This window comes from Amphiura filiformis, chromosome 18 (genome assembly GCF_039555335.1).
Source record: "Amphiura filiformis chromosome 18, Afil_fr2py, whole genome shotgun sequence".
In the NCBI taxonomy this organism is placed as follows: Eukaryota; Metazoa; Echinodermata; class Ophiuroidea; order Amphilepidida; family Amphiuridae; genus Amphiura; species Amphiura filiformis.
Window position 1 is genome coordinate 10,482,356 of NC_092645.1, and position 24,836 is coordinate 10,507,191.

General features: G+C 38.7%; 1 protein-coding gene across 1 annotated transcript; it reads right to left on the reverse strand.

Annotated features, from left to right (window-relative positions):
- Nucleotides 1-1,333: 1,333 nt before the first annotated feature.
- LOC140139829 (DALR anticodon-binding domain-containing protein 3-like) lies at nt 1,334-24,813 on the reverse strand. Its single transcript, XM_072161573.1, has 11 exons — nt 24,703-24,813; nt 16,213-16,444; nt 14,554-14,730; nt 13,193-13,338; nt 11,844-12,381; nt 11,296-11,542; nt 10,344-10,426; nt 7,974-8,103; nt 6,512-6,684; nt 2,101-2,169; nt 1,334-1,487 (listed from the first exon to the last, which is right to left on the reverse strand). The coding sequence occupies exons 2-11, from the start codon at nt 16,423-16,425 to the stop codon at nt 1,368-1,370; spliced, it is 1,896 nt and encodes a 631-aa protein (XP_072017674.1). The 5' UTR covers nt 16,426-16,444; nt 24,703-24,813; the 3' UTR covers nt 1,334-1,367.
- Nucleotides 24,814-24,836: the final 23 nt, after the last annotated feature.

Here is a 24,836-nt window from a genome sequence, read left to right on the forward strand (position 1 = left end):
TACTACATTCACAGAGTGTACATCCCCACACACCTTCTGCTAGGGCAAGAAAAAAAAAAGTTTGCTTTCCCTCCAGTGGGATTTTTGGGGTGGATCGGTCTGTCGCAAAAATTCTTTTAAATATTATAATGACTTCTGAATATGCCTGTAGGCAATGAACATTGGTCATATGGAAAGATACATCAATACTTCCCACCAGGTAAGATACACCACATAAATTGATTCAATTAGAACGATTTTGGAAATATCGATGCATGAATGGATAGTTCTAAATGTTATGGATTTACAGTAATGATTTTCTTCTTTCCCCAGAAAAATGTTGTTGGCCAAATTTAGCTTTGACATGAAATTTAGACGCAGAAAAAGTAATAAAAAACCATTAAAGTTATAAACTAAAAATTTTTGGCCAATGTTGGGTCGGTCGGTGGAAGGCAAGCAAACAATTTTTTTTGGCTTTATGTCAACACACTTCTCCAAGGACCTCGGCAATAGCTGCCTTATAACCAATTTGGCCAGTTTATATTGTACACATACATAAATAAAAATATGACACCTCACAGCTATCAATACGACATACTTCCTTTGTGTTATATTTCAGTCATCTTTATTAGTCTTGCTTGACATTGGTCATTTGCATATTTTTTAATGTTATGTTCATTTAAAAATGTTAAAATCTGATTATTTTTTATAAAGTTAAAGGTGTTAGCTGCCTATTTGAGGTGCTAGAGCACAGAGTGTCGCTTTCCAACTGCTTTTGTAATACAGGGTGTCCAAATAAAAACACTACCCATGTTGAACCCCTTTCTCTTAGGTTTATTTATCATAGTCTATGGCCAGAAGTGTTTACAATTTCTTGATTTGTATTGTCTCTGAATGTGTTTGCCAAAATAAAACAAGAAAAAAAAACACATGAAATTAGCATATTGCATCATTGAGATATTATGATTTAGCTAAAATAAGTAACACTCAAACTTTTCCACAAAATTGATATCCTGCACTTGAGAATATATCTATGGGTCATTATTAAATCACATTGTTTTGTGATAGTGCATCAAACAGAGCTATACCATTTTTCACCCAGTTACTAGCAAAAGATGAATAAGTTGATCAAGACCTCACATCTGTTCTAAAGGTCTAATATTGAGAAGAGACAATCCATTTCTTATAACTTGTTGAATAGCTTTCATCATATAGAGTCCGGCTACAATTACTGGCAAAAGATGAATAAGTTGATCAAGACCTCACATCTGTTCTAGAGGTCTAATATTGAGAAGAGACAACCCATTTCTTATAACTTGTTGAATAGCTTTCATCAGATAGAGTCCGGCTACAATTACTGGCAAAAGATGAATAAGTTGATCAAGACCTCACATCTGTTCTAGAGGTCTAATATTGAGAAGAGACAATCCATTTCTTATAACTTGTTGAATAGCTTTCATCAGATAGAGTCTGGCAAACATGACTGGTAAAAGATGAGAATGACCTCCCTGCAACAAAGAAAAATGAGACTTATATAAGTTTATTTTGGCATCATCCAAAGAGATTACACACAAAAATAATGTCACTCATGAACTGAGAGAAAAATGGGCTATTCCAGTTGAAATCCATACATCCTGTATGGAAGATATGACTTTAATCTTCCACACAGGGGGTATAGATTTCACATGGAGTCACACATGCTACCCAGGAAACCCAATTTGAAATTCATACTCCCTGTGTTATGTTTTGCATAGGGAGTATATGGATGTCAACTGGAATAGCCAAAAAGTGTACCTCCATATTTTTTTTGCCATGCACCCGATAATATGGTGATCTTGGTTTTTGTAATTTTGTTGTAAGCTTTTATAAAATTTCAACAAAATTTCAAAAGTCATGGATCCGAGAGGCAATATATATTTTTTAATTGTGAAAGCCATTGTGTCATGATTACAGTAAAAATAACATTTCGCATATTTATTCCCTTGGTCGGATTGATGTCATGCAACTGAATAAAACTAACTGCATGTGCAATCTTGCTGTGTTTCCCTATAATCAGGTAATTATTAATTACTATTACTCTATAAACTGACTTAGGATTGTATAACCCAGATGCAAACTTACCCCCAAAATGTGTACATGGCTGTAGTATGAACTCAGATCTCTGCTCAGGCTTACCAGAAAACCACAGATCTGAAAGAGAAGAGTCATAGTATACACCCAATTGTATTAGGAATACACCCATATGTCTCAAAAACACACTTAAATGTATTGGGAATGCACCCAAATGTATTCGGAATACACTCTAAGGTATTAGGAATACACCCAAATGTATTAGGAATACACACAAATGTATTAGGAATATACACAAATGTCTCAAAAATACACTTAAATATATTGGGAATACATCCAAATGTATTCGGAATACACCCAAATGTATTAGGAATACACTATAATGTATTAGGAATACACTATAATGTATTAGGAATACACCCATATATCTCAAAAACACCCAATTGTATTAGGAATACACCCATATGTCTCAAAAACACTAAATGTATTGGGAATACATCCAAATGTATTCGGAATACACTCTAAAGTATTAGGAATACACTCTAATGTATTAGGAATACACCCAATAATGTATTAGGAATACACCCAAATGTATTAGGAATACACCCATATATCTCAAAAACACCCAATTGTATTAGGAATACACCCATATGTCTCAAAAACACACTTAAATGTATTGGGAATACATACAAATGTATTCGGAATACACTCTAAAGTATTAGGAATACACTCTAATGTATTAGGAATACACCCAAATGTTTCAAAAACAACCCTTAAATATATTGGGAATACATCCAAATGTATTAGGAATACACTATAATGTTAAATTGTGGGATAGGCTTTTACGACGGGAATTCATAACAATTAGTAGGTTTTTAGCGGGTTCGCCGTCGGACAAGTTTAGAACTGTCAAGCTTTCGTCAGGAGTAGCTCTGACTTCTTCAGGACAAAGTACCTAAGAATGAGACATGTAGACCGCCCCTTGTCTACTGATGACTCTGAAAAGAGCCGTTTGCTGAAGACTGCCCCTTGTCAACAGAAACTAGCAGATCTCGCCTATCTGCTGATTTTGTAAGTTTTGGTGGCTCTGAAAAGAGCCGTTCAATGAAGACTGCCCCTTGTCTACAGAGAACTAGCAGATCTCGCCTATCTGCTAATATAAAGGTTTTGGTGGCTCTGAAAAGAGCCGTTTGCTGAAGACTGCCCCTTGTCTACAGAAACAAGCAGATCTCGCCTATCTGCTGAATTTGTAAGTTTTGGTGGCTCTGAAAAGAGCCGTTTGCTGAAGACTGCCCTTGTCAACAGAAACAAGCAGATCTCGCCTATCTGCTGATTTTGTAAGTTTTGGTGGCTCTGAAAAGAGCCGTTCACTGAAGACTGCCCCTTGTCAACAGAAAACAAGCAGACCTCGCCTATCTGCTAAATTAAAGGTTTGTTCGCTCTGAGGAAGAGCTGTTCAATGAAGACTGCCCCTTGTCAACAGAGAACATGTAGACTGCATATACTGTAATAGAAGTATACGGCTTACCAGGAACCGTTTGGCCACTCATGGACCAACTGATTGATTGTATGCACGATGAGCGTTTATATCACTTAATTGCGGACGTGGTACAGATTAGCGGCTCTGTGATTGGTTGTTTGAAAATAGAGAGCGCCACATACGACTGATGTCTTTGCCGTCATTTCTATTGATAGTAGAAGTTTCATTAACTCTGATTTCCAACGCTTCACGGGTCAACCTCATCCCCAAGTGAGAAACTTGTGCCAGTTTTGTTGTTTCGTCCCACAGAGGTTCATGGCCTTCTTTGCAAGCATGTTCAGCTAATGCCGAGCCTTCTTCTTTCTTTTGTCTTGTGGCTCTTGGCTCAGATATTCTGACCTTTAGTGGTCGTTTGGTTTGGCCTATGTATTGCTCACCACAACTGCAAGGTATAGAGTACACACATGGTGCACGATCCTTGGGCAGAGGATCTTTTGGGTGGCTTAGGATGTCTCTTAATTTGGCCGACCTAGAGTAGAATGTTTTGACCCTGATCGGTTTAGAAACCGACAGATTTTGTCTGATACACCTTTGATATATGGCATGAAGGTAACGCCTTTGTGTTCATCGTCCACCAATTCTTCTGATCGTTCTCCTGTCTGTTTCTTGATTGCCTTGTGAATGAGGTTTGAGGGATAGCCATTCTTGTTCAACGCTTTTTCAATGTGTTTGAGTTCATCTTTTCGATGTTCTTCATCACACAGAGTCAGTGCTCTGTGAACCAGTGTATTGACAACACTGTTCTTGGCAGACATATGGTGACTAGAGTTAAAATGAAGATATTGATCAGTATGAGTGGGTTTTCGGTATATGGCAAAACTCAAGCTAGTGTCTGATCTCTGCACTTTGACATCAAGGAAAGGTATGCCACCCGCCTCCTCAATCTCCATTGTGAACTGGATACACTTGTGTTGATTGTTGAGATGACTTAGGAATTTGACCAGTTCGTCTTTGCCATGTCGCCAGACGACGAATGTGTCATCAACAAATCTAAACCAAGCAACGGGTTTCAAAGGATACGTATCTAGTGCGTTGGTTTCAAAGTGTTCCATGAAGATATTAGATGTTATTGGGGAGAGGGGTGAACCCATTGCCTGACCCTCTTTTTGTTCATAGAATTTCCCTTGCCATTTGAAGTACGTAGATGTGAGGCATAACTTCATAAGTTCTACGATCTCATCGCTTGTCATGCGTGTTCTGTTTTTAAGTGTATCATCATCACGCAAGATATCTCCTATAATCTTACTAGCATCATCAATTGAAACATTAGTGAATAATAATACCACATCAAAACTGACCAATAAGTCACCTGGTTCTATGGGTATTTGCCCTGCCTTTTCAACAAAATGTTGCGAGTTCTTGATGTAGGAAGTGGGCAGTCTTCAGTGAACGGCTCTTTTCAGAGCCACCAAAACTTACAAAATCAGCAGATAGGCGAGATCTGCTTGTTTCTGTTGACAAGGGGCAGTCTTCAGCAAACGGCTCTTTTCAGAGCCACCAAAACTTACAAATTCAGCAGATAGGCGAGATCTGCTTGTTTCTGTAGACAAGGGGCAGTCTTCAGCAAACGGCTCTTTTCAGAGCCACCAAAACCTTTATATTAGCAGATAGGCGAGATCTGCTAGTTCTCTGTAGAGACAAGGGGCAGTCTTCATTGAACGGCTCTTTTCAGAGCCACCAAAACTTACAAAATCAGCAGATAGGCGAGATCTGCTAGTTTCTGTTGACAAGGAGCAGTCTTCAGCAAACGGCTCTTTTCAGAGTCATCAGTAGACAAGGGGCGGTCTACATGTCTCATTCTTAGGTACTTTGTCCTGAAGAAGTCAGAGCTACTCCTGACAAAAGCTTGACAGTTCTAAACTTGTCCGATGGCGAACCCGCTAAAAACCTACTAATTAACACTATAATGTATTAGGAATACACTATAATGTATTAGGAATACACCCAATAATGTATTAGGAATACACCCAAATGTATTAGGAATACACCCAATAATGTATTAGGAATACACCCAAATGTATTAGGAATACACCCAATAATGTATTAGGAATACACCCAAATGTATTAGGAATACACCCAATAATGTATTAGGAATACACCCAAATGTATTAGGAATACACCCAAATGTTTCAAAAACAACACTTAAATATATTGGGAATACACCCAAACGTTTTAGGAATACATCAAAATGTCTCAGAAATACACCCAAATGTCTGAAAAATGCACAAAATATATTAGAAATACTAAAAATACACCTAGCATATTTTCAGTATTTCACATATAGCCTACTGGTATAGGACTATTCCAGTTGAAATCCAACCTATGGGTGATTGCATTTGAAATGTACAATACCGTAAAACCCTGTCTACAAGCATATAGAGTGCTTCTGATGAAAGCTACATTAATCCAGGCGCCATTATGGAGTATGAGCAAATAAATTACGGATCCAAGCATATACAAACAAGTATTATTTTAAGACCAATCTATTGTATTGGTATATTTACGCTGGCTTCGAATTAATTTAGCTTTCATAAAAAACACTATGTATGCTTGTAGACGGGGTTTTACGGTAGTGGAATTACCTATTAGCACACTGAAACTCACTAGTCCCACTGAATCTATCAAACTTGAACAGGTGTTTCAGTTTGACCGATACTTTTGTTAGTTCAGCGATTTTTTAGTGATTTTATTTCATAAATGCGTCATTCGCGTAACTTGTTTTTTTCGGTCACGCATGCGTACATTCCATTTATGTGAGTGCCCCGGAAAATTAGGTCTAAAAGCTCTATTTTGATTGGTAACTTGGTGGATTAGATCATAAGTAACCAATCAGAAGCACTGTCAGAAAGGCAGTATGATTTACTGCAAACAAACTAATCCCAAGTCATAACATCAGTATGTGGTTGTAGCCAGTAAATATACCTTATGCATCTGTAGATTGACCTTTGGCCCTAAGTTTGACATGACCTCTTGGTAGACATCTTGAAGGATGATGGGATACTGCAGGACATAGTTGAAGAGCAGTCCCCATTCCTGATCTTCTCTGAGTGTGGCGAAATCTATACTGGTAAGACTTGGTAAGGGCGGGTATGTACCTGAAAAGAAAGAAAGAGACAGGTGTTTTAGCCTGAGACAAAAAAACCTGAAAAAAAGAGAAAGTTAAATTATGTTAATTTTTTAGTACCTTGAAGAGTGGTGATAAGATACTGGTACATGGCATACCATATTCATTCCAATAAGCACCCAGGGCGCTTTACAAAGTCATTTTGGGTGGTTATATTTTACTTGTTTTACCTAATTTTTTCGTAAGGGCCGTTTATTAGAGACAAATTTACATACGTTATAATAGGGTCCCGAGACGTTCTAGTAGCTTTTCTGATGCAGTAAATGTATTGCAAGTTTACAAAGGACTTCAAATCCTCAAGCTATTTCACTGTATCAACGTCTATCAGTCACTCCAACATTAACGGTACCCTTTAGCAAATTGAAAATACCCTGGGTGGCACTTATTGGGGGCTTTTTGGAACGAATACGGTAGTTGGAAAGTGGTCAAAAGGTTATTTTGGTCACAACTGTGCTGTCTCGCACACAACTGCCCAGTCTCATACTTCCAGATTCTGGTGGTAAGTCTGACACATTTATAACCCATAAGTTTCTCATTAGATATAGTCAACCCACAAAGTTGACAAATGAGGTATTATTCGCTACTTGCACGGTTCCGCCATTATGCACTATGTGCGGGGAGAGCCTCGAACTGGCAGCATACATGAAATGTATGCTGCCAGTTCGAGGCTCTCCCGCACATAGTGCATAATGGCGAACCATGCAAGTAGCTGAATAATCCAACACTGCTCTCTATTCCATAAAAATACAGCAATCATTTTTGGGGATTAATAAAATATTATCAAGTTCTGTCAAATGAAACATAGCTAAATCCTAATCCTTTAGTTAGTCCTATTCTAGCAATAAAAGTCAAATTTTAATGTTTGGACAATTTTTGGAAACAAGGGCCAAAAACATGTGTTTTTAGGGTGTTTTTGTATGCTGTGACAATCAAGTCCAAAGACTTAGCTTGTACTAAGACTAATTTCAGTTTATGCATTCTAATTTTTGGAAAAGACATGTTTCATTCTTATAACCAATAATTTATCCAAAAAAGTGAAAATTAGAGCAAAATTTTGGCATATACTCACGATTTTAAATGCATGCTTAGACTTTTGCTCTTTTTCAAGAAATTAGATAAATTTCTTTTATCTCCAGTTAGTACTAAATGAATGATTAGGATTGAGCTATGTTTCATTTGGCAAAACAAGATAATATTTTTTTAATCCCCCCCAAAATAAGTGCTGTATTTTTCTGGAATGGGGAGTAGTACTGCGCCTACCATTTGTAACTTCCTGGTCATAATTGGAGAAGAGAGTCGCCAACCTTGCATAGTTATACATGACAAACACACCATCACGACTGTCAGGCCAGCTGGAGTTCTGTTTGGAGTCTGACACATCTAACTTGACCTGAGGATAAGAAAATCAGCAATGTTAAATGCTGAGACCATAATACCTCAGGTATGTGATTATCTCTGGAGCTACTTGCATATGTGACCTGTTCTTATAAATTCAGACCTAACTGGGTGCCGACATGTTGCTTATGTCTAAAATTTGATTTGATTTTGATTTGTTTGGCTCCAAATCAAGGAATTTGAGAGATTTCTTTTACTTTAGGGGAGAGTGGGGTAAGTTGAGCCAGGGGGTAAGTTGAGCCACCCCCTCTAGAAAGAAAATTAAGAACTTATCTTACTTTGCAGTTCCACTTATTTGTATATGACATAACAAAGGCTTCTCAAGTGTAATATGGAATCACTTGCACATAGGGTAAGAAAGCTGCATTAGAAAGTTCATTTTTCACACTTTTGTTGAACTTTTGGCAAAAACCAATTTTTTTAATGTTTCACCCAGAAAGAAAAAGGCTAAAATGATAGCATTCTGGGTATTGAGGATGTGATATATGAACACTATTTTAGAAAACTATTTACAACTGTATAAACAAGTTTTAGTCAGGTGGGAGGCTCGGTTGTTGACAAAAAGGGTCACATGGGGTAAGTTGAGCCAAAAGCCATGGGGCAAGTTGAGCATAGGAACAACCTGCAGAAATTTCCCCAATTTTTTTATTCAAAGTAATATCTTGTCAGAAATAACTTGTATGCAATATTTAGATCAAACTACCTCTATATCAAACTATTTTTCGAAATAAATACCTGAAAACAACAATTAAAAAAAAAGGCAAAATTGAATTTCACAGCTATGGCATATACTGTGCATTTCTATGGTGGCTCAACTTTCCCCCGCGACTGGCTCAACTTGAGCCAATTTGCAAATAATTTTTGGCGTCTCACTGTGCGAAAGTGCAAAATATTGATTACAATTTTGTGGTATCATAACCAAGTAAACATACATATGTTTCATTTGTAACATTGCATTTGGGTCCTGCTTTATTTATTTGAGCGTAGAGAAAGTAAATGTAAAAAGTGGCTCAACTTACCCCACTCTCCCCCCTACTGCAGTCCTCTAATTGTAATATCTTATTAAATAATTGGCACCATAAAGACTGCATTGCGGTACAGGACACACATTCAATCATACCGCGGAAAGTATGTTGCCTATGGGGGTCGACGCTATAGTCAGGTTTGTGTGAGTGAACTCAAAATAGCGCGAGCATACACAAAAGACACTTCGCTTGTATGATGAGCGATGTTGCCAGGTTTGAACGTTGTACCGGCGTTAGCTGAATTCAAGTACGTTTAGAGGGCCAGGCTTGGAAAATTCCAATCTATGTGTTTATTAATGAGCAGGTAGAAACTTTGTAACCAGTAACATGTAGGTCCCATCAGTTCTGCTTTTGACAGAATGGTCACATAATATGTGATGTGATCTGTGGAAATCCTTCCCATGGTGACATTTTTAATTTTTGAGTTTTGTAGACAAAAAACACAGATTTAGAACTCTCTTAGGATTGTTTTCATTTTGTTCCTGTCACTTCAACGTTAGAAGTTATGACCGAATTTAAGAAGGATTGAAAAAATAAAGAGTTTTAAAACAAAATAGGATAATGTGACATGTGAAGGGTTTTCATAGATCACATCATATATTACCCATGTGCAAAGCTACAGATTAAAGAAATTGTATGTGTACACATTTGTGACCAGCTCCAACAAAAGCAAGAACAAGTCGCCAGACATGTTTTTGAGTTATAGGCCTTTAAAGATGACATTCCCATAAAAAAATATCAAATTTTGGCATTCTTAATTTCATGGTATTTGACTGTGGGACTAAGACTAAGTGGACTTTCAAATCATTGAAAGTACCTATTAAAAAGATGTTTATTTAATCAATAAATAACAGTTGAACTAGGGTAATCCCTATTCAATCCTGTGTAAGGCAGGAAACTAATTGGTCCATTATTCAGAATAGCAATTGGGCAAAAATTTCAAGGTATCATTTGCAAAATTATCCATCTTGAAAAGTATTGATACTATTTATATAATTTTGGTACCATTTCAAAGCTTATTGCTTACATTTTTATTCAAATCATGAAATGTCAAAAATGCGACTTGTTCCTGGTTTTATCAGAGCGGGTCACATTTGTTGCTACCTTCATAGACACAATCTTCATAGGGTGGTATTGTCAACAATTTGTTTTGGATTGCTCTTCTGTATGAGTTGTTTTAAAGTATAGCGCCAAGATGATCATAAATTACCTGATTATTCAGCTGCATTCCTAGTAATTCAAACTTGATGCCCGCTATTGTAAGATGCTTGATGACTTCATTCCAGTGATCACCTGTAAAGAACAATAGGTAGTGAATACAGGATAGTATAGCCGAGGATCACAGATACACAGCAATTTATGGACAGGTTGTGAATAGTATGGCTGATGAGGATCACAGACAGAGAGCAATTAATGGAGAGGTCGATTTTCAAGTCTCCTGTTAAAAATATTTTATATATTCAAATCCAGAGACTCTAAGAATCCCTCTAAAATTCCTGATAGAAGATAAAACAAAGCAATTTATGCATGCTTTTCATGACTAGGAAAACTTCCTGACAGTTTATACTAATACTATTTCATAATATTTGGCAAATGAATATAACAAAATTAATAAATATAACAAAATAATTGACCAAATATGTGACACGATCTGGTCCATGAGGGCCAAAGGCGGTAAATTTGAAACTGAGATAAAGGCAAAAATATGGAGTAAAAAAACAGTAAAATACATAAGAAAATCAACATCAAAAAACTTCTTAACTTTTGAACCAATGCTAGACCTTTGGTGTTTTCAGTAAATGATAGTATATTGTATGTATACATAATGTAGGCCTAATAACTACAGTAACTCAATTTTCAAAAATGCCTCCTTTGGCCTCCATGGATCTTGTCACATATGTACAATATACATGTATGGCTGTAAGCAAAAAACCCCAAAAAAAACAAAAACAAAAACACTGTTCTACAGGCTCAATCAACCAAAAGACTCTTTTAGCCAAAATTGATTGATTTTGGTTGAAATTTTCTGAACAAACTATGAAAAGTTTCAAAATATGTTTGCCAAAAATTGTGTGATTTTTAATTTGCAGATTGAATTAAGCCATTGGAAATGATACCATTTTGGCTCTTACCTTGTACCTCAACACCATTTTGGCCCTTACCTTGAACCTCATCCCCATACTTCATGACAGATGCCTCCCTCGTTTGAGCTTCACGTATGCTGTAAAACTCTTCCACAGTCATGTCTTTTTCACTACCACCTGATGATGCTCTTGTCAATACAGGACCACATATTGCATGTAATTGCGAACTACCGTCTGTATCAGAAACTATTCTCCATGTCAAATCGACTAGCTGTTGATGGAATTCTTTTGTCTTTGGTACTACATGAATCACCTTCGTGTTGGTCTGAAAAATAATAAGCAAATTAAAATCAATTATTAAACTTAATACCAAAGGTTTAAAGAGGAAGCTTCACCAGAGCAGTTCTTTTGGGGTGATCCAAACCTGCCTGGTTATCAAATTAATCAGTGACAAGGCTAGTTCTGAATTTGACAGGTGCTAATTGATGCAATAACATTAAAACATCAATTAGCACCTGTCAAATTCAGCAATAACTTTGTCACTGATTAACTTGATAACCAGGCAGGTTTGGTTCACCCCAGAATTTCTTTCTTCATATCATATTTTTAACACATCAGGTACTCACCTCAGCTCCTAATGACTGACAAGTTTCCTCCAAGCAGATACACTGTTGTAATACTGATGTACCATCGCCATCCCCATCAGTGACTTTGGCTATATCTATATTCCTATCAAAATTCCCCTTTCCTTGTTCTATACCACAATCTGTCAAATATTGTTTTAAATCTAAAGACACACAATCCCCACATAGGAGTTCATGTTTATCACTTCTTTGAACTTCTCCATTCGATGAATTTTCAGACATTTTGTCGTCATCAGTTTGTGTCTTCATCGCTTTGAATACTTGTTCGGTATTTTCTCTACTTGGGTCAGCATTTTGAGAAATGCCAACTTCCATATTTGATGAATTTGGAGGCATTTCTTTGTGTGTTTGTTTCTTCGTTGCTCTGAATTTGGAGCATGCTGCTTTTTTGATCAACTTTGACGCTATATGTGTCCGTCTCTCTTGGTCAATTGATAATGAAGGCGGTTGGATTTGAAAGTTCTTCAAGGCATTTCGAAATCCTGGAGATTGGTGTTTGCATACTTCATGAACAGTGAATCTGAAAAAAAATACACAAGTGAACAACTATTACACATTAACCCCCATGAGAATTACTTGCCTATTGGTCAAAAAGAAGTTTTCATATCAATTGGACCAATCAGCAACATTGTTAGAATAATTTCACCATGCAAAAAAATTGGGATGAATTATTTGCAAAGCTCCTTTCTGATTGGTGATTAAAATTAAGATATCATATAATTGACCAATCAGAGGCATTAGATCGGCAGGTAGTGCTCAGAGGGTTAAAAAGGAACATGATTGTACAAGAGATAAGATCAATTAAAAGTGATTTAAAAAGGACTCAAAACCAGATTTGGAATCAAAAAGTTAAATATAAGTCGAAACAATTCGACACTGATGTGATGCCAATCTTAGTACAGAGCTAAGCATTGGACGATTCTATTTGAAAACCAATACACAACCTATGGGAGACATGACCTTAATTGTCAAAACAGGGAGTGTGAATTTCAAATGCTGTTACTTGATTGGGTTGCGTGACTCCATTTGAAATTGACACCCCCTGTGTCTGAGATTAAGGTCCTGTCTTCTATACCAACTGTATGGATTTCATACCGGAACAGCCCATTTCGATGGTCGCAGCTTGCAAATTGTGCATGCTAACTGAATCCCACACGCATAGAAGGGTAGTTTGTCAACACGCATGTGACAACAAAAACAACAGCACTGATGTCTGAAGTACCAAACATTAAGTGAAAATTTGGTCTGAGCTTCTGCAAAGTACACACACACACACATTGACATGATAGCTGGCTGGCACACCTGTATCATAGAAGTAATGGTAAACTTACCCCAGCTTCCGAAGTATATTCTTCAACTGATCACAAAACAAAACACATCTGAGTTTGTCCAAACCAACTTCATCTGAGGATTTCGCATCTGGATGAGACATCAATGCAGCATTATTGATCACCACTACCCCACTGGTTCCATCTTCCTGTAAAATGGGATAATCAGAACATTTTGGAGTAGGATATTTTCAATTGAAATTATTTTCATTAAAAACGGTAAACAAATGTATGGTCAATCACAGTAGCAGATCCATTGGGTATTTTAGGCTCCGACGTATTTTCTCACAAATTCATGCAAAATCAGCCTACGTTTGACAATGTTTGGGCACTAACAGCTCCTCTGAACCCCGTATAGCCATCCTGGATCCACGGGTGAATCATTAGCTTCATTATGAGCAAATTGGTATGGATGAATTATTAACCCAAAATGTGACCCAACATGACAATGGCTTTTAGGTGTTCCCGTAATATCACTAAGAAATAAAATCACTGAAAGTAACACTGAAATATGTATATTGTTTTGTGACCATGCTGGATCCATGGCTGAATCAGGTTTGTAGGGTAAAATTAGCTACATTTTGTACATTATGAGCAAATTGGTCTGTCTGAATTAACCCAAATTTTGTGACCCAATATCACTATGAAATAAAATCTACAAAAGTAACACTGAAATAGCATCACTGTAATAAACATTAAAATGAACACTGAAACACTAGTCTTTGACAAAGACGACTCACTATCCTCCCGACGATCCTTGTCAAGTGGGAGGGAGCGGCGTAGCGAGTTGGCGGCTCCATCGGGCGGGCGCTTATTTTACAACTGGGTATTTTTTGTGGGAAAATACCCAACCGGCCTTTCAGAAAGGCTACGAAACACCTCAGAAAATTTTATCATTTCAGTGGAATTGGCAGGTTTCGACAGTGTGATTAGTGTCCAAGCTCATTCCACTAATCACCCTGAAATTCAACAATCCTATTGAAATGATCTAATTTTACAGTGATATTTCAGTGATTATTTATACAGTACGTGTTACTCATCTCAGAAATATATTTTAGATTCCAGTGATATTTTCAGTGATTTTGTTTCGTATAGGGCTGATTTTTGTTTTGTGTACTACAGAGGACCATTTTAGCAACAGGTGTAAATATTTCACTAGTATAAAAACCTACATCTGACTATGATAATACATGTATCAAAGATTACACATCTGTCTTTTTTCCAACGAAGATTCAGGTTCTGGGTCAAATTTCACATTTTTGTCATTTTCCCATTGGATTACAACAGTAGTTAAGACAGCGTCTTCGGTCACAACTTCTGTACCGAAGTGAGCCCTCAATGTAAACAAATGTGTTCATGCCTACCTGTGACTCTCCATATCTGTCTCCTTGACTGAACACTTCTGTAAGTACTTTTTGGAAGATACCTGGTCTGTGGAGTTTGATACTCAAGAGTCCCTTGGTTGTCATGACAACATCTCGTATTGGTAAAGTCCAATTCTGGCCTTCCGTCTTTAAGTGTGCGATGAAACTTTTTATTTGCTAGAGAAAGTTATCAACAAAAGTTAAATATTAAAAAGATACATTTTATCATGCACAATCCATCCCTGATTGCTAATCCTAACTCTTGTTAACCATAACCCTAGCCCAAACACACCTCTTAACAAGGCAGAGCTTGCTTGTGATTGCAAATTCAGTGCATATTGGATAACCCTAACCCTAGTTAACCCTAACCCTAATCCAGTCTTACCTCTTCACAGGCTCTTCACAAAGCAAAGCTTGCTTCACCAATGCAGCAGACACAGTGTAGTCTCCATCTCTGACCTTCCTATTGGCTAATCCTATTAAACCCTAGTAGTTAACCCTAACCCTAACTTAGTTTCTGCACCTTTTCTCAAGGCAAAGCTTGCTTCACCAATGCAGCAGACACGGTGAAGTCTTCATCCCTGACCTTCGTACTGGCTAACCCTAACCCTAGTTAACCCTAACCTAGTCTCACCTCTTGACAAGGCAGAGCTTGCTTCAATGCAGCAGACACAGTGAAGTCTCCATCCCTGACCTTCCTATTGGATAACCCTAATCCTAATTAACCCCAACCCTAACTTAGTCTCTGCACCTCTTCACAAGGCAAAGCTTGCTTCACCAATGCAGCAGACACAGTGAAGGCTTCATCCCTGACCTTTGTACTGGCTAACCCTAACCCTAGTTAATCCTAACCCTAGTTAATCCTAACCCTAGTTAACCCTAATCCAGTCTCACCTCTTCACAAGGCAAAGCTTGCTTCACAAATGCAGCAGACACAGTGAAGTCTCCATCCCTGACCTTAATTCCTATTGGAAAACCCTAACCCTAGTTAATCCTAACCTTAACCCAGTCTCACATCTTCACAAGGCAAAGCTAATTGCTTCACCAATGCACCAGACACAGTGATGTCTCCATCCCTGACCTTCCTATTGGCTAACCCTAACCCTATTAACCCTAACCCTAGTTAATCCTAACCCATTCTCACCTTTTCACAAGATAGAGCTTGTTTTACCAATGCAACAGACAGTAAAGTTTCCATCTCTGACCTTTCTATTGGCTAATCCTGCCTCTAGTTAACCCTAACACTAAATCCAGTCTCACCTCTTCACAAGGCAAAGCTTGCTTCACTAATGCAGCAGACACAATGAAGTCTCCATCCCTGACCTTCCTATTGGATAACCCTAACCCTAGTTAACCCTAACACATTCTCACCTCTTCACAAGGCAAAGCTTGCTTCACAAATGCAGCAGACACAGTGAAGTCTTCATCCCTGACCTTAATTCCTATTGGAAAACCCTAACCCTAGTTAATCCTAACCTTAACCAAGTCTCACCTCTTCACAAGGCAAAGCTAATTGCTTCACCAATGCACCAGACACAGTGATGTTACCATCCCTGACCCTTGTTTTACCATTGCAGCAGACAGTAAAGTTTCCATCTCTGACCTTTCTATATTGGCTTATCCTAACTCTAGTTAACCCTAACTCTAAACCAATCTCACCTCTTGACAAGGCAAAGCCTGCTTCACCAATGCAGCAGACACAGTGAAGTCTCCATCCCTGACCTTCCTATTGGCTTTCACCACCTGGGACTTCATCACATTGCTGCTCTTCCATTTCATGGGGTTGTCTGGATTCCACTGGGAACTCTGCAATATCAGCAAGGACTCCACTGCCTTGGGGAACTTTTGGAATTCCTTGTCCATTACTGACATTCACTGCTGTGATATTGATCTACAAAATTTAAAAAAAAAACATGAATAAAATTACACAAACATGGAGAACATTTGGATAATAATTTGGCATTCATGTTCAGAGTAGAATAGAGGAGTCAAGATTTGTCAGCGGGAAGTACGAAAGAAAGAGCAGCATCACAGCAATTAAAAACAAACTGAATTGGGTCGAGTCTCTTCCAACTATTAAAGAAGAAAGACGGATCGCCTGACAATTTTCCAGCAAGCAGTCACGGGTCATCTCACCATTCCAGTACAAACACTCCTGCGCCCCGTCAAAAGTAATTCAAGAAATACATCAACCACAAATAACTATATATTCCAATATCCTGACTCCAATATATATTGACTCGCCTTTACAGAGCTTTACAGTTGGTGTTGGACAGTACAAAGACAAGACAAGACAAGACAAGAGACTGGTTTTTTAAATGAGATTTTATATGCAGAAAGTTCATCTTGTGACATTAAGAAGATCTTTGTCTGTTTTAACAGAGGTACCAGTATATAGTCAAAAGATCTGTCAAAGCTGTTGGTTATCCAAGCATTCAAGTATAAGAAGGATGGTCCACAATAGAATGATTCACATCATAAAAATAGGGGATTAAAAAGTTAACTGTGACATGATCAGTGTTTCCATGTGCTTTTAAATTCTTTTGTCCAAGTTTCCATCCACATTTAGAAGCAAAACAGATCGGGTCCAGAACACGACCATATATGTAAATACATGTATGCATTCAAATTCAATGTATATTCTAGGACTGAATTATTTGGGCTATGATCATTTGCATAAAACTGAATCGCACATATGATCAGTGTACTAAATTGCCGTCATGTTTGCATGCTGAGCATGCGCATGATTCGCTGTTTTTCAAAAGCCACACGTAGGCCTATATTTGACACCCTCTGTCGGTCAACGTTCACTAAAATTACACACATAACTTGTACAGTTGTAAACGACAATGATTCAGTCTGATGATGATACGCAAGCATGCAGCAAGTAACCCACGAGTATAAACACAGTAATACACAATGACTAATTTACATATGGGCAATTCCAAGCAAAAGTGGACATGACTCAAAAAAATGAAATTGCCAATATATATTTCTTTTAACTTTTATATTATTCCAAACAGATGTAAGGTTCAAGTTATAAACTTTTTTCGGCATTTTTCTAACATTTTGGTGGTTTTTTTCAAGTTTCTTTGGAGAGTGTATTTTAAGTGAAAAACTCCTGTTCAACTTAGATATTTTCCAAGTGGGCCTATTTTATTAAACATGGGCACTTTTCTTTTAAATTTGATACATTTTATATCTCTGAAATATGGTCTTCAAGAAACATCCAACACAAAATAAATAAGCCCCAACTAATATATTTATTTCATTGCTTTTTCATAGCACTAAATATGGCGTAGCACGAGTTACCGAAAGATGCATTTTTTTATGTATTTTCAAAATGTTGGCAATGTAATTGATGCCACTTATTATTTTCCTTCTACTAGTAGTGCCTTGAGTAAAATAAGAAATTAATATACAAAACACTATCCATCACATAATAATGACCCATTAAAAACTGTAGCACGAGTTACCAGTAGCATTACCGATGTAGCACGAGTTACCATAGCCCACTTCCCCCTGTACCAGCAAAGGTAATGCAGAATCTACCACTTGGCAGCAATAGAGGATCTTCCAACTATATGAATATGCATTTATATGTGACCATGATATTGGTAACAGCTTTATAGCAGCAGTGTAGCCAGTGGGGGGGGGCAGCCTGCCCCTGACAAACTAGAATTATGCAGTTCATAATTAAGGTGCCCATACACACACACACAAAAGTGTGTAAATAACAAAGGTTTGTAAATAAAAATAATATGCAAATAAGCTCATTAATATTCATAAATATGCAAATAACATGACACAAAATTATACAGCACATCAGGCCACCATATCCAACCAAACCAAGCTTGAAGTTGATTGGTTATTGTGTTCAGATCCCCAGTGTGAAGGTGACAGCGTAACCCCACACGGGCATCAGGAAATGGGCGATGCCGTCAATTAAATCCGGACTGTGGACTAAAAGGTTGTCCACAGACGGACATCATCGTCCATTTCCTTTTGTCGGGTAAAAGCTAGTGTGGGTGCCAGCTTGTGTTGTGTCTATTCTTACCTCTTCCTCTTCATCTTTTCTTTCTTCCTGTCCCAATCATAGAGTTTAGTGTAGAAATGTGGATGAACCTCACTGCCTTGTGAGCGCCTCGGGAGAGGCAAAGGCTAGGGAGTAAACCTTACACAAATCCGGAGTGGAGCCCCTAAGGCGGTCTGGTGAATGAACTTCAACACCTCCCGGGAGCTCCTGCATCCAAGTTGATGCCAAACGTATTGCTTCGCTCTCCTTTGGACTACATCAACGAGGCCAAGCTCGGGACTCTGATTACTGGGCAGCTCAGAGTCTCCAAAAAAATATTTGCCCATATTGGAGTAGCCTATCCCAATGGCTCTAAATCTTCATCATGGGCCAAAGAGCGGAAGAGGAAGATTTACTTCTCAACGGTCATTAGGCTGGTGTTGAACATGTCATCATTGGTCAACCTTCCAACACTGGCCAACATGCTCCAGATCAGGGGCGAACTACTACATATTGGTAGATCTCGGCTGCTGTGTGTCCAGAAATAAGCTGAAACAGGGCTGATCACCCGTAATGCTGCTGGGACTGGACCAAAATAATTCCCAGCAAAATTCATGATTACGAGCAAATCTTCGAAAATACCGAGGGTAGATGAGCGGCAGTCTACTGTTGACTTCATGACGGACCAGCGGGAACTCCGCACACCATCACGAACTGTTGGCCCTGATTATTGTCGCCTGTCTACCTTCAAACCTCTTGTAATATCTACTTATAATGTCCGTACTGTAAATCAACAAGGGAAAATGCATCAGCTATTCATGGGCTGTGCTGATGGCATGCAGGTATTGACACTGCCGGAATTCAAGAACATCGTCTCATTACACCAAGCCCAACCGATGAACTTTGGTCAGATGATAGGAACTGGGTTTTATCATTCAGTTCTGCTACCAAGCAAAGGCACGAAGGAGTTGGTCTGGTCATGTCCAAGCACATTCACAGATGTCTTAAGAGTGTTGTAAAGCTGTTTCCGAGAGGATACTATTTGTAACATTCCATGGCAACCCTCAGCTCAGCATCACTGTTGTATATGCACCCACTGAGTGCGCAACATCTTCTGACAAGGAGGAATTCTATTCATCTCTATCTGACCACCTGGATGGTATGAAAAGACACAACATCCATCTCATCCTCGGCGATTTTAATGCCAGAATAGGAACAGACAGTACGTCATCTTTCCCATCCTTGGGTCATTGGTCCACATTGCTACCATGATTCAACAAATGACAATGGTGAGCGCCTGGTTAACACCTGCCAGGAGTACAATCTCAGACCGCCCAGATGAGATTCCCGCAACCCAGGAACCGTCTCTGGACTTGGACCCATCCAGCTGGATCAACCCATGCACAGCTAGATCACATACTAATAAACAGCAAGTGGGTAAATTCTCTCCGCAACTGTCGAGCATACAACTCAGTAGAAGTGGACTCCGATCATCATATTGTGAGCATCCGTCTAGCTGCCAGTCTGCGAACTAGCAAAGGAAAACCTTGCAAGAGACCAAAATTCAACTGGAAGAAGTTGCAAGATCCTGATACAAAGGAGGAATTTCAGCTGGAGCTATCAAACAGATTCCAGATCTTGAGCATGGATGACACCACACCCATCTCTGACAGGTATGAGACCTTCAAACAGCGGTCCGTGAAGTTGCCGAGAAAGTTATTGGAAAGCAAGAGCCATGCGGACTACCAAGTTGGGTATCAGATGCAACCATCAGACTTAAACTTGAAAGGGATGAGGCCAAAAAGCGGTACTCCATTTCAAAGTCTCGTCAATCTAGAGAAAGATGGAGGAACTTGAACACCAGCCTTAACAACTCCTATAAATCTGATGAGCTTGCTACCCTCAATAAGCAGATGGAAGACCTGAAGCTGGCCGACGAGATGGGGAATTATACCACCACCTGGAAAATTATACACTCGCTTTCTGGGAAGAACTCAAGGAAAGGGGTGAAAGTCAAAAGAGAGATGGATCAGCTCCAACCAGTGACCATGAACTGCTTGAGGAATGGAAGGAATATTTTAGCTCACTCCTTAACAACGACAGTGGCACAGCAGCTTCAGAACTTCCTGCACCAGCTGTTGAAGATCTTCCTATTATCACTGAGCCCCCAACTCGTGAAGAAGTAGTCAAAGCAATAGCAGCCATGAAGACCAACAAGGCAGCAGGATTGGACTGTGCTATAACTGCAGAAGCACTTCAGGGAGGATGGGATAGCATGATTGATATGATTCTCGAATTCTGTATGTAAGTATTCTCAACGCTGACACCACCACGTCAATGGGTTACTAATGTAATCATTCCTCTACCAAAGAAAGGTGACCTCTCTCTCATGACAAACTACCGTGGTATTTCGCTTATGTCCATTGCCGCAAAAGTGTACAACAAGATCCTTCTGAACAGGATCCGACCCCACATTGATCCTTTACTGAGAAACAACCAGGCTGGCTTTAGATCTGGTCGCAGCTGTGCTCAGCAAATACACATTTTGAGGAGGATCATGGAAGGCTTCAAGGAGTACCAACTTCCCTTAACAGTCACTTTTGTGGACTTCAAAAAGCCTTCACTCCATCAACAGGTCCGTCATGTTTTCAGTGCTGCGGCATTATGGAATACCAAAGGTTGTGGTCAATGCCATCCAGGTGCTCTACAAAGACTCCAATAGTGCCGTTATGGTAGATGGCAGTATCTCAGAGCCTTCCCAAGTAACAACTGGAGTGCTTCAGGGTGATGTGTTGGCACCATTCCTGTTTATTATCCTGGTAGACTACCTTCTGATGAAATCAACTTCTGGAATTGACGCTGGAATTGTTACCTACCCTGCCAAGATGCTGAATGACCTGGATTTTGCTGATGATATTGCCCTGCTGGAATCTTCCATAGACCGGGCCCAGTCACAGCTTACTAGGACTGCAACTGCAGCAGCAGATTTAGGCCTTGTAATCAGCGCACCTAAGACAGAATATATGACTGCAAACTGTAACGCCTAACCAGCACTTGAAGTCTATGGTAGTACCATCAACCATGTCACAGACTTCAGGTATTTGGGTTCCAAGATGGGCTCTAGTGTTGGAGACCTAAAAAGAAGTAAATCACTAGCCTGGGCAGCTTTCTGGAAACTGGAACGCCTTTGGAGAAGCCCGTCCCCTGCCAATCGAAACAAAAATCAAGCTGTTTCAGACAACGTGTGTTACTGTCTTTCTGTACGGGTGCGAGTCATGGGTAATTACCAAGGACATGGAAAACAAGATCAATGCATTTGCAACATCTTGCTACAGAGTCATGTTAAACATCAAGCGTGTGGATCGGATTCCAAACGAAACCATCTACAACCTGACCAACACCACTCCACTGGTTGCCAGAGTCAAGATTCATCAACTCAAATTTCTCGCCATATACTGCGCTTGAAGATGGCGAGCCTGTGAAAGAATATGCGCTTTATATTCCACCACATGGGAAGAGGAAACCGGGACGGCCGCAAGACACTGTACTTTACAGTATGTCCAGCACCTCCTGGGAGATACTGAAGGGATGCTGCAGCCAAACAAAATTGTTTCGCTTGCCCAAGATCGCATTAGTTGGAGAAAGCTAGTAGTCGCTGCTCCAGCAGCCGACTGATGATGATGTGTTTATAATGCTGCAAAGTGGATTAATGAAAATGTAGGCAAAATTTGTAAGCTCATTAATATTCATAAATGCAAATAACATAACACAAAACTACACAGCACATCAAGCCACCATTATTCTATCACCATACCGGTACCAAGTTTGTAGTTATTGTGTTGGAGCTGTACAGTGGATTAATGAATTTGCTTCCGCCAGGACAGCCAAACAAAGAAAGAAAGAAACAAACAACCAGGCAACCACACATGTGTGTGGGCCAAAAATTAAAGAGAAAAGTGACCTCCTGTCGCAGGAAAATTAAAGTAAAAATATGGAAGGCAAAGATAGAGATAAGATTCAAGGAACCAGTTTCCATGCACCCCGATCATGTGCCAAAATAGTGTAAATTTATTTATACCAAATTTTTGCACACACCAATAAAGTCCTTTTTTTTTAAGCTCAAAGACTTTACATTGTACAGTCTCTCTAAAAAAACATGCTATTTAGCATATATCCCACTATCAATACCTGGTCAAAATGATGCAACCAAATTTTTTAGCCCTCCACCCCCTAGGATCTAGCCTACATTGTAAGAACCAATCAATTAATATGGGCCTCATGGAAGAACAGAGGATACCTTAAAACATCCACTGAATGAGTATAAACCCAGGCAAAAGAAGAAATAAAACAAACAAAATAGATAGGCCTACTGGAAATCCTGAGATTAACAGCCACAGTGACATTGTTGATACTGAGATTTGTATAGTTCTGAGATTTGTATTGGAAATTGGTTTGTTGTTGAGTGTAATGAGGCTCATTTTCCAGCTTAGTGAAGTGATTGAAATCGGGCAAACTGTAGAGTATTTGCACCAAGCAGGAAATGGTCTCAACCAAAAGATGACCAAACATTCTTTTAACTCAGAAAGCAATTTTTTAAAAACTTACACAGAGCAAATAACCATGAACATTACAAGTTTTGTGAGGGAATTTAGAGTCAAATAACATGGAAGTAAAAGTTTTATCAATTGTTGACTGTTCAATTTAACTGTTTAAATTTAAGCCCTAGAATAAAATATCCAAACAGGATCAAGCAATTGCAAGGTGTATGTAAGGCTGGGATGTTTGTATAATGTGTGTGGTACATTGTATGCTGGTACATACACTGAATAGTGTTATTTGTACATAGATGGGTTATTTGTACATAGATTGAGTTATTTGATCATCATCAGTTGTTGAGGAATTGTTATCAAAAAAAAATTGACATTTAGATGAACAATACCATTTTATATATGGCGGACAAACTGTAGCACGAAGTTACCGTGAGTACGAGTTACCATGTTTTTGCCAGTCAATGTAAAACTATGAGGGGCACAACTTTTTAAGGTATACCAAAACAAACCTTATTATCAATTACTTATCATATAATCAATAAGGCTTTAGTGTTTTTTGTTTTAGCACACCATCAAAATAAAAATGAGTGATTTTTAAGCATGTCCTCTGCTCGTAGCACGAGTTACCGATTTTTACAGCTGTCCCATACATACAAAAGTTGATATCCTGAGTAGCAATACTATGAGGATCTAGCCTTGAATGTTGGGTATTAAAATACAAAAAATTCAGATTCCAATCAAATCAACTTAAAAGCTGGAGCACAAAGTATGCAAAAGGACGCCATAAAGTGTAGCACGAGTTACTGTGGAATTGCCCATATCTATACTAGGCACAAAAGGTCATGTTCATGTACCGTTACTCAGCCAAACATGGCAGAGTAGGGCCCGGATGTCCTGTCTTCACAACGTTAATTTTTTCAACAAGGAAAGAGATACGAAAGGCGAACGTCTACATTAGCTCGAGATACTATAGCTAAAATACAGATTTACATTTACGTTATCTTGCTGTATTTCAGCTAGAGCGCCAGACGACAAGCTTCCGGTTTTTTTTGGAGAACAATACTGTTACGTACGATGAAGAAGAAACCCGCCATGGAGCCCGCCCTACTCATTATTTCATTGTACTTTTTAATATTGCAATTTGCCTCCACACACTACGTAATCAACACCAAGCTTTTGTGAGGACTAATGAGTGGATAAGAAATTGACAGCGGAGGATACGAACGACACGCCAATTTTTAGTTGTCAATCATGAATTGCCTCAACGTTTTAATATTTTACTGCATGGCATTCCGCAAGCACCATGGCAAATTATGCCGTATTTTTCCAAAGGTCATCTCATATGAAGTAAGCTGAATGCGATCTGTAGTTTTGTAACATTCCGATCACTTTTGATCACCTATTATCGATGAATTTGCTTGAAAACACATGAATTCATGTAGTGTAATTAGCATGAACACAAATGAAATTACGATGCAATACAATGCAATTTGAATGCGCAGCAGATCTATTCAATTAAACAAATCTATATCTTCTTAGCAATTAGCATGCTGGAACTAGAACTTAGAAGGAAAAAAAACTCACGTAAGTGAAAAAACAATGTCACTCAGGACTGATTCCTTAGTAACTTGGAATTACTGAAATATCTAGACATTTTTCAATAGATACCACACATACAATTGCAATATTGCACACTGAATGATTGATCTGAGCATGTG

Bases quoted from the DNA above. Each gene is read 5' to 3' on its own strand.
- LOC140139829 (XM_072161573.1), bottom strand. From the start codon at position 16,425: ATGTCAGTAATGGACAAGGAATTCCAAAAGTTCCCCAAGGCAGTGGAG. The intron at 12,382-13,192 runs GTAAGTTTACCA...ATTTTTTTTCAG, and splicing joins AATATACTTCGGAAGCTGGG to ATTCACTGTTCATGAAGTAT. The intron at 2,170-6,511 runs GTATATTTACTG...CTTCTCTTTCAG, and splicing joins TCAATCTACAGATGCATAAG to ATCTGTGGTTTTCTGGTAAG.